A 14,524-nucleotide genomic window follows, 5' to 3' on the forward strand; every position below is an offset into this window, starting at 1 on the left:
ACTTGCCGCCTTGAATTTTGCTTGGCTTTCTGAGATTGTGTGGGGCCATTTTGCTTTCAGACTTTGTCCAACCTTGAAAGAGCTGTAAATCCAGGCTGGGAGTTTGATTCAACAGATGGTCATGGTGACTGGGACCCAGTCTGTAGCTTTTGGGAGATGGTGCCTTAAAATACCTGCTGTCTGTTCTGTGAAGCATTCAGCTAAAATATTTTTTACAATGCACTTGCATCTAATAATAGAAGAAATAAAAAGGTTATTTACTCTTGGTCTGTGCTAGACCAAAGCCTTCACTTATCTTCCAATAGTTTTCCATTCACTAAATGCCTTGTAATTTCTCATCCTCCTTCTGTATTCTCCGATAATAATATGTGAAATCTGAGGTGATCTTAAATTATTCAAATCAGCTTGACAACTGAGTGGTTCCAAAATTTCATGCTTTCTGTTGGTTCCTAAGTGCATCTCAGTACCATGTATTTAATCTCGGGTCTATTTTGTAGAATGTGTTCTTGGGTTTTATTGATGAAGGTTACTTTGATTACAGATTGCCTGTGGTTATGCTCACACACTCGCACTAACAGATGACGGCTTGCTTTATGCCTGGGGTGCTAATGCAGTTGGGCAGCTGGGTTCTGGAAATAGGCTGAACCAGATGGTCCCGGTGCTAATTGCTTTGGAGAAAGAAAGGTAATAATACTTTTTGTAAAAGCTGAGCATTTAATTCAGTTTGTAACAGGACTCTATTAGTCTCATTTCTAGTTGCATCAAGTGTGGAAATGATTAAAATATTGTATTGAGAGTTGTTTTGATCTGGAATGCACTGCAGGATATGAAGGAAACAGATTCAACAGTAACTTTCCAAAGGGAATTGGATAAATAATGAAACACAAAAATTTTACAGGATATTACAGAAAGAGCTATGGGAAGAGAATTTGCTTTTCTAAAACCAGGAATGTTTGCCAATTTTTTTTTAATTCTAATAAAATTAAAAATTGACCATCATTCCTGGTTTCAGAAATCTGGGTGCATACTGAAGACATTATTGACCTTAGTTCTGAGGTTAAATGATAGAAAATAAAGAGTATAGTAAAGTGTGTGTAGTCCATTTAGAATGAAGCAGTAAGTTCCTGGAATTGTGCAATGGGATGGTATTGCAAGTCCTAGGATTTAAAAAGAAACTTGGTAGCATTGTGGGAAGGTTTGGCCATCTGAGTTTAATGTCTTGCCCAATGGAGTTCTCCTTTGACAGTTTACCTTTTGCTCAATGTTGCTGTGGAACATCAGCCTGGAATCTGTGTTGAGCAGAATAATCCACCTATAAGTTGTAGCTGCAACTTTTGCCGCTCAGCATTCCTGGACAGTGGCAAGCTTCTGACTAAATTTCCCAGGCTAACCCTACAGCACTTTTGAGAGCCACCCTTGTTCTGGTGCTCTCTGTGGTCATCCACAGGTGGTTGTCATGGAGATCTTCGATTGCATCTTTTAGCTGAGCCCTTTGTGGGGATGGGAAGCAGCATTATACCCTCCTCCACCTCAGGAAAGGATACATGAGAAATTGCACTTTCCATGACATTCATCTGAAGCAAAGCATAAATGTGAAGACTTTCTTTATATATAAAAAAGAACTGGTCAGTTTATGCTTTTGCTTGGATAAAATACACCTGTGCCTTATTAGCTGGTATTTTAGACAGACCTTTACGTGGATGGTACTCACCAAATTCACACCTCCCCCCTCCCCCACCGAAGCCCAGACTCAATCAGCTGGCCTCCCTCTTGGAGTAACACCATGATATCCCAGCAGGGCTGATTGCTGAATGGTGGGGGAAGGGCTGCTGATTCAATTCCCAGTGGCACAGAAATAATCATTTAACTGAAGCAAGAGAAAATCTGCATTTGCTGGAAATCCGAGCAACACACACAAAATGCTGGAGGAACTCAGCAGGCCAGGCAGCATCTATGGGGGGAAAAAAGTACAGTCGACATTTTGGGCAATCAGAAAATAGCCAGCTGGGAAACTGACAAGCTACTCTACTCATAGATTCATAGCATCTGGAATCACACAGTACTGAAACAGTCAACACATTCATGTCGTCAATGCCAGTCCCTTTTACCCACATTTAGCCCAAATCCTTCTGTGTTTTGCCTATTTAACTCTTTCTCAATGCCTCTCACATGTAGTGATTGTATCTGATTCCACCACCACCTCTGGCAGTGTATTCCAGATATCAGCCATGCTGTGTAAACAAAACAAAATCCGTGCCCCTCTGGTCCTCTTCTTTTCAAAAACTCTTTCCTCTCATCTTAAGCCTACATTCTTCTTTTTGATACCCCTACCTTGGGAGAAAGTTTTTGACAATTTGCCCTATCCACACATCTCTATCAAGTCAATCCTCTGCCTCCTTTGCTCCAGGCAACATCTTGGTGGATCTCCTCCAGCCCAAAAACAGCCTACCTATAGCTTAGAGACCAGAACTGCGCACACTGCAAGTGTGGTCTAATCTGGTCATTTTCCAATTGGAAATGAAGACAAGTCCTGGTGGTTACTGGAGTAACCACTGGACAACAGGTTGGACAATCCAGCTGTTTATGTGCTGGATTTGTGATCTCCGACCTCAGAGATTGCCAATAAATTGCTGTTGACAGTGTAAGTATTGTGAATGTGACATTGAAAACGCATCAATGGAAATGACATTAAATGCCTAACAATTCAGCTATGTAATGCTGATGCTCTTTTGAATGGAGGGGAAAAGCATCAGTATGCAAGAGTTTTAAATATTCAGCACAAATTTGTACAGCTTGAAATGGCAGCAAACAGCACCAAGACTTTTTTCTGCTGAAGTTAATAGGCCACGAAAGTTGTCTTCGTGTAGTGAACTGGATTGTAAAGTCTATTCCTATCTCATTTAAATTTGTTCTTCAGGATTTGTTGTTATTAGTGATTACAAGCAGAAAAGTATCAATTTGGGCATGTTTCAGGAAATGAATTCTGCCTTGTAAAGTTCATGCTTTGTAAGCAAAATTTAAGACCAACTTAAATACAGTTGTCAGTACAAATTAAGTGGATAGTTTCATCTTGACTGATAGTTGCCCATGCACAATCATCTTTGATATGATAGTGATTTGTTCAAAATTCTTGTTTCCTTCCCCCACCTTGTTTACATGTCTTAATGCCTTCATCGTTCCTCTCCACCCCAAAAAAAGGGAAGACTGTCCTTTACCCCCTTTCACTAAAGCTGAGCCAATTTCTTGGTCAGGTGAATTTATCAGTCTTTCCTGTAATTTCTCTCCGAGCTTCTCTACGGTCTTTATGGAATGCTCTTCACCTCTTGACTGACCACCAAATGAGCATATTATGAAAGGTGATACTGAAAGTTGAAGCAAATACAACAATGTAAATATTTGAGCAATTTACAGATACTTGGGCATATTGAGCTGCATGTGTGATGGATATGGAAACCCAGTTATAAGAATTGATTAATTCAATAGAAAAATGCCTGAAATATGTTTTGTTGCTTTCCTATCAGTTACTTTCTTTATTTTCTTTTGGTAGGATTGTAGAGATTGCAGCTTGCCATCTCACTAATACTTCAGCTGCAAAGACCCAGAGTGGTCAAGTGTACATGTGGGGTCTATGTCGTGGGCAGTCGGTGATTGTCCCGCACCTCACGCATTTCTCCTGCACGGATGATGTGTTTGCTTGCTTTGCGACCCCAGCAGTTATGTGGCGTCTCCTCCACGTTGGTAAGCTCATGATGAATTAGAGGAAGGCACACCCTCAAAATCGGAAATATTTAACATTTGAGTTATAAATTACATAGCATTTATCTTGAACTTGTTAATTATTTTGGTCCAGTAGCTAATTGTTACCAGAAGTAATTAGTAGCATTGTTGGTTGACGTGATTGTACAGATAGTAGTGTTAGAAATCCAGGCTCAACCACATCATGGGTGCTGCCTGCATGAAGTTCAGATGTTCTCCCTCTTGTTACATTTTTTAAAACCTCATTTCTCTTTTGCATTTCCGATTTGAATTTATTTCCACTAGTTAATATTTTATCTTTTATTATTGCATTATGAATAATTAGATTACTGTGCCTTAATTTTTCCTGTTTGTTTTCGGTTGAGCTTTATTTAGATGAGTTTTCAGTACATTTGGAAAGCTTTCCCCAGACAAATTTGTTGAAGGCAGACTTAGTTTGTTAAGATATTTCTCTAATTTATTTTGTGGAACACTGAACTGTATCATTTCATGTCATTCTCTATAGAAGAGGATGATCACCTGACAGTCACCCAGTCTCTGCTCAAGGAGTTTGACAGTTTGAAAACGTCAGATTTAAAGTTCTGTGTGGAAGGAAAATTCATCCATGTTCATAAAGCTATTCTAAAAATTAGGTACTGCTTTGAAAATTCATCCAGTGTCTTTTTTTTTCTTTGGGATTTAAAGTGTGTTTTTAAAAAAAAAATTTTTTTTTAATAAAAAATTTTGCAAATGTTCGTTCTGTTTAACTCCAGGTGTGAACACTTCCGGACTATGTTTCAGTCCTACTGGAGTGAGAATGAAAAAGAAGTGATTGAAATCGACCACTTTAGCTATCCAGTTTACCGTGCCTTTCTCGAATACCTTTACACAGACTCCGTTAACCTACCTCCTGAGGATGCAGTAGGTACAATAAGTGTGACTGCTCAATGATTGCCGTTGAAGTTAGAGCTATGGGAATCAGTATTAGTTTGCTGATGTTTCACCAGAGGAATGCTGCTTGAGGTGGCGTGGGAAAGCGAAACCCTTTTTATTGGGCATCTCTGGAGAGGTGGCTCGTTAGCCCCTTGCTAACAGCCACTGGCTCAGTTGTGAGAAAACCACTTTTTGTCAATGTCTAAGGTCGATATGACCTGTGTTCCCCCCCCCCCCCCAAACCCGTGAGGTTGGGATGAGACGCCCACCGGAACTCCGATTTGTGTGAATGCTGTGTAACTTGCTGCTCCCGTGCAGTCGCCAGTCGTCATACACTGCATAGAATTATAAAGGAGGTGTATTTAAGAATGTTAACTTAACCAAACAGTTATTAAAGAAAAGAAAGTAAAAAAACAAAAGGGCCCATCGTAATTAAACTGTCAAAAGTACACATAAGTTAGAGCTCATCCTGAAGTTGGCTTCAATTCACCCTTAGTCTGCGTCAAATAATCCATTTCGAACAAATGGGCTCTCCCATTCTTCCCCCTTGAAGCCATTCATCTGCACAAAGCTCCTTGTGCAACAGGGTTGGCATTGTCTTCCCTCTCGTCCTCTCCCAGCTCCAGCTAAAAACACCTCGACCCACACCAGTGTCTGTCACAATAACCTCTCTGCCCAGCATTCTCCCAATTCCACCATCCTGATTGGCTGAGACCACATTCCCAAGTTGAACAACAAAGCCCCTTATCTCAACTCAAATCCAAACATGCTGAAAGCAGAACAGACTGCTCTTACAGAACTGCTAAATGAAGTACTTATAGCATAGCAGTAAAAATCTTAACCAGGGCACTAGTCACAGCTAGAGTTTAATCCTTTTATATCCCCTAACTGACTTCCTAATGTTCTTATTTGTATTCTTTCATCCTTTATACTGCTCAAGGGACACACTTAATCCCAGTTATTTATATTTGACATACCCGCTTCTCTTTCCTGACCGCAGTATGCCTCATTAGCCAGAGTTCCTAATTCTTCCAGTGTTGCCCTTTACTCTAACAGAAACGTGCCATCCCTGAACTTCCCCATCTCCCTTTTGAAAGTCTTTCTAGATATCCCTTTACCTACTCACAATGTCTCCTAATCAACCTTGCAAGTTCCTGTCACCATTGCATAGCAGAGCAGACTCAATGGGCCACAAAGCCTAATTCTGCTCTGTCTTATGAACTTCAATTATGAATGTGTTTTTTTTCCCGGAAGTTTAATGAATCATCAAATCATGGTGTGAGGCTTGAACTAATAACCCACTGCTTGAGAGGAAAGAGTATGGACAACAGAAGCAAACTGATCCTCCATATCTCTATTCTGTCACATTGTTACCTAGCTGTTTTAATAATCACTTTTCTGTTTTGGTACAATTGGAGGCATTTATTATTTATTGTTGAAAGAATTTCCAATAAACTACTGATCTTTCTCCAATTTCCCCCTCCTTTCCAGGTGGCTTCTCCTCCCAAATCCACATCCACCTTTCTCACAGCTCTATATTCAAATATTCCAATCACGTTTCTGTGAAGGGAGTGAAACTGCTCTCCTCCAGCTGAATGTGGCCTCTCTCCCTCATTCAGAAGATCATCTGCAGTGGCTTTTCACGGCCTCTGGAGCCCTTCCGATAGTCATCTCCTCCCACTAAGCCCCAGTGTTTCTCTTCTATGTTCAATTTGACCAGCAACATAATGGAAAAGTGTGTCACATGTGCACTGGTGCACAGAAGGTTGTTGTAAATTTATATTTCGTGGCCCTAAAGATCTGGACTACTTAGACACCTAAAACTGCCTGTTTCTAAACATTTTCTTACAAAGTTTACCAACAATTTCTTCAGGTATAAAGAGTAAAGGAGAGATGAGAGTGGATATCATGCTGCTGGAAAATGATACTGGAGAGGTGTAGTAATGGGGGAGAAAGAAATGGCAGACAAAGTCAATGTCTTTTCCCATTGGTCTTCACTGTGGAAAACACCTGAAGTATGCCAGAAATTCAAGATTGTCAGGAAGCAGAGTGAGTGTAATTGCTCTTATTAAGGAAAAGATGCTTGGAAAGCTGAAAGATCTGAAGGTAGATAAGTCACCTGGACCAGATGGATTACACCCCAGGGTTAAAAAAACATAAAAAACCAACAGCACAATACAAGCCCTTCGGCCCACAAAGTTGTGCCGAACATGTCCCTACCTTAGAAATTACTAGGGTTACCCAAGCACTCTATTTTTCTAAGCTTCATGTACCTATCCAAAAGTGTCTTTAAAAGACCCTAGTGTATCCGCCTCCACCATTGTTGCCGGCAGCCCATTCCACATACTCCCCACTCTGCATTTTTTAAGAAAAACAAACAACTTGCCCCTGACATCTCCTCTGTACCTACTCCCAAGCACCTTACACCTGTGCCTTCTTGTGGCAGCCATTTCAGCCCTAGGAAAAAGCCTCTGACTATCCACACGATTATCTTATACACCTCTATCAGGTCACCTCTTATCCTTCGTCGCTCCAAGGAGAAAAGGCACAGTTCACTCAACCTCTTTTCATAAGGCATGCTCCCCAATCCAGGCAACATCCTTGTAAATCTCCTCTGCACCCTTTCTATGGCTTCCACATCCTTCCTGTACTGAAGCGACCAGAACTGAGCACAGTACTCCAAGTGGGGTCTAACCAGGATCCTATATAACTGCAACATTACCTTTCAGCTCCTAAATTCAATTCCACAGTTGATGAAGGCCAATACACCATACACCTTCTTAACCACAGAGTTAACCTGCGCAGCTGCTTTGAGCGTCCTATGGACTTGGACCCCAAGATCCCTCTGATTCTCCACACTGCCAAGAGTCTTACCATTAATACTATATTCTGCCATCATATTTGACCTACCAAAATGAACCACTTCACACTTATCTGGGTTGAACACTATCTGCCACTTCTCAGCCCAGTTTTGCATCCTATCAATGTCACACTGTAACCTCTGACAGCCCTCCACACTATCCACAACACCTCCAACCTTTGTGTCATCAGCAAACTTACTAACCCATCCCTCCACTTCCTCATCCAGGTCATTTATAAAATCACATAAGAGTAGGGGTCCCAGAACAGATCCCTAAGGCACACCACTGGTCACCGGCCCCATGCAGAATATGACCCGTCTACAACCATTCTTTGCCTTCTGTGAGCAAGCCAGTTCTGGATCCACAAAGCAATGTCCCCTTGGATCCCATGTCTCCTTACTTTCTCAATAAGCCTTGCATGGTGTACTTTATCAAATGCCTTGCTGAAATCCATGTACACTATAACTACTACTATTCCTTCATCAATGTGTTTTGTTGCATCCTCAAAAAATTCAATCAGGCTCATAAGGCATGACCTGCCCTTGACAAAACCATGCTGAATATTCCTAATCATATTATACCTCTCCAAATGTTCATAAATCCTGCCTCTCAGGATCTTCTCCATCAACTTACCAACCACTGAAATAAGACTCACTGGTCTATAATTTCTTGGGCTATCTCTACTCCCTTCCTTGAATAAGGAAACAACATCCGCAATCCTCCAGAACCTCTCCCGTCCCCATTGATGATGCAAAGATCATCGCCAGAGGCTCAGCAATCACCTCCCATAGTAGCCTGGGATACATCTCATCTGATCCCGGTGACCTATCCAACTTGATGCTTTCCAAAAGCTCCAGCACACCCTCTTTCTTAATACCTAATGCTCAAGCTTTTCAGTCTGCTGCAAGTCATCACTACAATCAACAAGATCCTTTTCCATAGTGAATACTGAAGTAAAGTATTCATTAAGTACCTCTGCCACTTTCTCCAGTTCCATACGCACTTTCCCACTGTCACACTTGATAGGTCCTATTTTTTCACGTCTTATCCTCTTGCTCTTCACATATTTGTAGAATGCCTTGGGGTTTTCCTTAATCCTGCTCACCAGGGCAATCTCTTGGCCCCTTCTGGCTCTCCTAATTTCCTTAAGCTCCTTCCTGTTAGCCTTATAATTTTCTAGATCTCTAACATCACCTAGCTCTGAACCTTTCATAAGCTTTTCTTCTTGACTAGATTTACTACAGACTTTGTACACCATGGTTCCTGTACCCTACCATCCTTTCCGTCTCATTGGAACGTACCGATGCAGTACTCAACACAAGTATCTACTGAACATTTGCCACATTTCTTCCGTACTTTTCCCTGAGAACATCTGTTCCCAATTTAAGCTTGCAAGTTCCTGCCCGATAGCCTCATAATTCCCCTTACTCTAATTAAATACTTTTCTAATTTGTCTGTACCTATCTCTCTCCAATGCTATTGTAAAGGAGAGAATTATCTGGGGGAAAAAAGTATCTGAAGAGATTGTGGAGGCATTAGTAGTGATCTTTCAAGAGTCATTAGTTTCTGGAATGGGTCTAGAAGACTGGAAAATTGCATTTTCATTCCAATCTTTAAGAAGGGAGGGAAGCAAAAGAAAGGAATTTATAGGCCAGTTGGCCTGACTTCAGTGATTTGGAAGATGTTGGAGTTCATTATTAAGGATGAGGTTTTGGAATACTTGGAGGCACATGATTTTTTTAAAAAAGGCTGAAGTCAGCATGATTTCCTTAAAGGGAAATCTTGCCTAACAAATTTATTGGAATTCCTTTAGGAAATAACAGGCAAGATAGACAAAGGAGAGTGAGTGTATGTTGTTGAATTGGCTTTTCAGAAGGCCTTTGACAAATTCATGGCCTGCCTAACAAGATAAGAGCCATGATGGAAGCAGCCTCCACAGGGCAAATGGCCTAATTCTATTCCTGTCTTCTGGTATTACAGTCTAAATATACACCTCTCATTTCCTTGTCATCTGTTATCTCTGCACTGCATGTGTTGAACTTTTCTGCAAATTCTTTTTGCATCCACTCCAACGCTTAAATGTAATTTTGCAGTATTATGGGGCATATCATTGTAATATAGTGGGTGATGTATAATATCCCTTCTCTCAGTGCTTGGTAATATCTTCTGTTTATGTTTCTTTTTGCACTTAGTACAGATCTAACTTTTGTCAAAATGTAGCCTTCAGTGTAGCCTGCTGTGGGGTACATGATTTGTAACTTCTTGGAAGCAAGGATTTCGTCTTGTACAACCTTGTTTTCCTAGCTCCGAGTTTATGGCTTGGATTGGCACCAGCTGAATTTGACACAGATTGTTTTACAGTACTGACTGAGCTTGTTGTTCATAGGCCTTCTGGATCTGGCTACATCTTACTGTGAAAAAAGAGTGAAGAAGCTGTGCCAGGAGATCATCAAGAGGGACATTAGTGTGGAGAACGCATTTTTGTTGCTCTCGGCAGCTGTACGATATGACGCTAAGGTGAGAGTTCATGAAATGTTCAAAACAAAATTCTGCAGATGCTGGAAATCAGTAAAGAAAACAATGTTTTCAGTACCCTGGATCAAGTAGCATGCTGTTCTGCAGGGGTGAGAAACAGGGTCAGAGTTTCAGTTCGATGACTTAGATCAGTAGAGATGGGTTCTCACCTACCTTTGAACAGAAGCATTATGTTTCTGTAGGGGTTTTAATGCAATAAAACTACCCCTGTGCTGTATAGAACATTCCCAAACAAGATTTTACATCATTCCAGATGATGAGATACCTGGAATCAGACCCCAAGATCTCTCTGAGCCTCCACACTGCCAAGAGTCTTACCATTAATACTATTTTCTGCCATCATATTTGACCTACCAAAATGAACCACCTCACACATATCTATGTTGAACTCCATCTGCCACTTCTCAGCCCAGTTTTGCATCCTATCAATGTCCCACTGTAACCTCTGATAGCCCTCCACACTATCCACAACACTCCCAAATTTTGTGTCATCAGCAAATTTACTAACCCATCCCTCCACTTTCTCATCCAGGTCATTTATAAAAATCACAAAGAGTAGGGATCCCAGAACAGATCCCTGAGGCACACCACTGGTGACCAACCTCCATGCAGTACATGACCCATCTACAACCACTCTTTGCCTTCTGTGGACAAGCCAGTTCTGAATCCATGAAGCAATGTCCTTTTGGATCCCATACCTCCTTACTTTCTAAGTAAGCCTTGCATGGGGTACCTTATAAATTGCCTTGCTGAAATCCATATACATCTACAGCTTTACCTTCATCAATGTGTTTAGTCACATCCTCAAAAAATTCAGTCAGGTTCTGTGGTTAAGAAGGCATATGGTGTATTGGTCTTCATCAATCGTGGGATTGAGTTTAGGAACTGAGAGTTGATGTTGCAGCTATATAGGACCCTGTCAGACCCCACTTGGAATACTGTGCTCAGTTCTGGTCGCCTCACTACAGGAAGGATGTGGAAACCACAGAAAAGGTGCAAAGGAGATTTACAAGGATGTTGCTTGGATTGGGGAGCATGCCTTATGAGAGTAGGTTGAGTGAACTCAGCCTTTTCTCCTTCGAGCAACGACAGATGAGAGGTGACTTGATAGAGGTGTACAAGATAATGAGAGGCATTGATCATGTGGATAGTTGGGCTTTTCCTCATGGTTGAAATGGCTAGCACGAGAGGGCGTAGTTTTAAGGTGCTTGGAAGTAGGTACTGAGGAGATGTCGGGTAAGTTTTTTTTAATGCAGAGAGTGGTGAATGCGTGGAATGGGCTGCCGGTGGTGGTGGTGAAGGCAGAAACAATAGGTTGGCTATCCTGGATGACTCCTGGATAGCTACATGGAACTTAGAAAAATAGAGGGCTATGGGTAAAGCCTAGATAGTTCTAAGGTAGGGACGTGTTTGGCACAGCTTTGTCGACCGAAGGACCTGCATTGTGCTGCAGGTTTTCTATGTAAGGCACTACCTGCCTTTGACAAAGCCATGCTGACTAGGTTTCAATGAGATCACCCCCGCCAATCACTCTTCTAAACTCCTGCATTAGAAGCCCAGAGACATCAAATGTTCCTCATACCTTAAGCCTTTCATTCTTGGAATCATTCTTATGAACATCCTCTGGACCTTCTGCAATGCCAGCACATCCTTTCTTAGATAAGGAGCCAAAACTGCTCACAATTTAATTATAGATATGAAGGCTACGAAATAAAAAATGCTCAGATTTTTTTTTCAAAGAAGAAATAAAGTGGTGATTTGGAGAAGGAAGTTAGAGTTTAAAGGTTTGGGATTTGAGGTCATGAGTATTATTGGAACTGAAGGAGTATGGATTATATCAGATCTATAGGAATGGAGGAGTTAACAGAACAGGAGAATTGACAACTCCAAAGACATTTATTTAATCAGGAGCTGTTACACCTCAAAGACAATAGCCTGGTGCAAGTTTAGATGATGACAGCCTAGTCTTGGATGACGTTGGGTAGTACAGAGACACAAGAGGTAGTGCTTCTGCAACCTCGGCTCCGTCCAGAATCTGGTGCAGTCCATGACTGCACTTACTGTGGCCGCTCTTGATTCCTCCCACATCCCACAGACATGCAAATTGTCACATCGTGTTCTTTGCCTCTCTCTAGATCTGTAAAGTACAACTGTTGTGCAATATTTAATCTAGGAAATGATCTCTCAAAATATTTACAATGTTTCCTGTGCTACCATCATTTAATTCTCTCCTTTCTTTGTAGGATTTAGAAGAATTTTGTTTCAAATTTTGTGTGAATCATTTGACTGCTGTGACCAATACTGATGCATTTTGGCAAATGGATGGAGATCTCTTGAAAGAAGTTATTGGAAGGGCTAGTAAATGTGGAGCCTTCAGGAACTGAATTTACTGGGTTGATGTACTCTATATCTTTATAAATATATTTCTTCCATGATTTATTGAGCATTTATTGAATGCTTGTATAATCCCTGATCCAGCTCAGTTGTATAGAATTATACCCCTGCCAGAACAATACAAATAAAGTGGACATAAAGGGTTGTTTAATTCAATTTTTACAAAAACATGCACTAATATTATGGCTTATTGTTTGATTACTGTTAGCTTCCTGGGTGTGAATAATTATGCATCATTTTCCTGTAAGGAAATGTTTGTGAATAAATTTTGCAGGATTGTTTTCAGTAAATGCTAAATGACTCCCCTTTTTAACAATTGTCTGATACCAACTACTCATTTTGAAGTGGAGATGTGTTTCATTAACTTAAAGAGCTGACAGGCTCCCCAAGAAGTAGCCATGGCAACCAGAACAGTAATGTATTTTTATATTTAACAGAATTCTAAGGTTGGTTAGTATGAATTGAAGTCACGGAGAGAGACAGTCTGCTGCTAACCATCGAGTAAATATTGTTATGCAGATCCTGGCCACCCAAATCCATTTTATTGTAGGGTAATATAATTGGTGGAAATATATTTATAATTCACAACCACTAACATTGAGTTGGAGTTCACTTTAAGATATGGTCTGGAGTGATGATGTTTTGGAGTGGCTTGAAGTTTTATTAATTTTTTTGAGTTTCTACAATACAACTACAAAAAAAATCAACAAAATGGAGATTTATACAGTGCAAAACAAACATCTAATATATAATTCATAACAATAAGGAAAAAGCACCCAAAACAAAATCGTATAAAGTTAGCCTCCTCCCCCACCCTCCCACTACAAAACTCCAGGCCAACCGTTCCAATGTGTAAAAGAAAAATTAATCAGAACGTTCGATCCCACAAAATATATATATAAAAGAAAAAAAAGCCTACTAACAAAACTATAATGTAATTCACATAAAAAACTGTAAAACTGACAGGAAAAAAGCTGAAAGTAAGGGATTATAGTACAAAAGAATAAACTTAATCTAAAGAGGAGTTATTAAAAGTATTCAAGAAAAGGTCCTCACACCTTATGAAACTTTATGTCTGAATTGAGAAGTGAATAATGAATCTTTTCAAGGTCTAAGCCGGACATATCACTAAGCCATTGAGCATGAGTGGGTGGGGTTTCTCTTATTCATTTGTCCTGGGCTTGTCCTAGAGAAATTCTGGAGAGAAGATTTTTTTTAATTTTTTCCCATATTCTTAATTGCCACTTAGAACCTAACCCTCTGATTGCTCTATTTGGCACCTTGGGTGAAGTAGACATGCATTTGAGTCTGACTAAACGTCGAACATTACCTTTTGCCTCTCTTTTGGCTAGACGATTAGTTCTTCTCAGATGGCTTGATGTTTTTTTGTTTTTTTTACAATAAAATGAGTTGTTACGGTTTCCCTTAAACCTAAAACACCTTTGCCAGTTCCAGAGTTATTCAACACGTCGGCTTACGTAGTTGCTTTAAAACTGCCAGATTTGGGAGCAAAATGCCAGTGCTTGGTTTGTACAAGCCAAGCGCCAATTTGCGCTGCGGGAAATCTCTGCAGGCAACACCAGACATTGCGCAGTACAGGTAGTTCCAGACAGCAAGAGTGCACCCGCCTGAACACACATGTCGCACGCTGAAGACTCACCTTTATGACATGCGGACTATCGGAGTCTGGGCGCGCCTACTCCTAACCCTTCGGAGCTAATGGACCGCATGCTGTCTCTCCTGGGAAATCACAGTCCTTGTTTTATTATTAAAAGAATTCTTCATGTAGTAAATGGCTGATAGTCCACACTCAGCCAGGTGGAGGTATATCATCCCCTCTCCTTTCCCTGCTTCAGTAAGCCTGGTCAGCAGGACCTCGAACACACATGTCTGTGAAACAGACAATGCTGGGTCTGTGTTTTTACCACACTTGCTTTGTCGGAACACAAGGAAGGGCCGACCGACCGCCTTGTAGCTTCAGCATTGCCAGCGCATCAGGACATCAGCAGTCTAAACACCGAGGGTTCCAGCTGCCAGGGCTGTCTACTGTTCATTACAGACACCCT

The 14,524-nt window shown here is 40.9% G+C and overlaps 1 protein-coding gene across 11 annotated transcripts in view; it reads left to right on the forward strand.

Annotated features, from left to right (window-relative positions):
- Positions 1-12,748, forward strand: part of LOC140727928 (RCC1 and BTB domain-containing protein 1-like) — a 71,270-nt gene extending 58,522 nt beyond the window's left edge. For 10 of the 11 annotated variants that reach the window (XM_073045918.1, XM_073045916.1, XM_073045919.1 and 7 more), the window contains 6 exons: positions 542-684; positions 3,548-3,738; positions 4,262-4,388; positions 4,509-4,660; positions 9,916-10,046; positions 12,308-12,748. In XM_073045918.1, coding sequence (XP_072902019.1) covers positions 542-684; positions 3,548-3,738; positions 4,262-4,388; positions 4,509-4,660; positions 9,916-10,046; positions 12,308-12,448 — 885 coding nt within the window. In that variant the 3' untranslated portion in view covers positions 12,449-12,748. The remainder of the gene's footprint in view (positions 1-541; positions 685-3,547; positions 3,739-4,261; positions 4,389-4,508; positions 4,661-9,915; positions 10,047-12,307) is intronic. The other variant, XR_012098972.1, reaches the window with a different exon arrangement.
- Positions 12,749-14,524: the final 1,776 nt, after the last annotated feature.

This window comes from Hemitrygon akajei, chromosome 5, assembly GCF_048418815.1.
Source record: "Hemitrygon akajei chromosome 5, sHemAka1.3, whole genome shotgun sequence".
NCBI lineage: Eukaryota > Metazoa > Chordata > Chondrichthyes > Myliobatiformes > Dasyatidae > Hemitrygon > Hemitrygon akajei.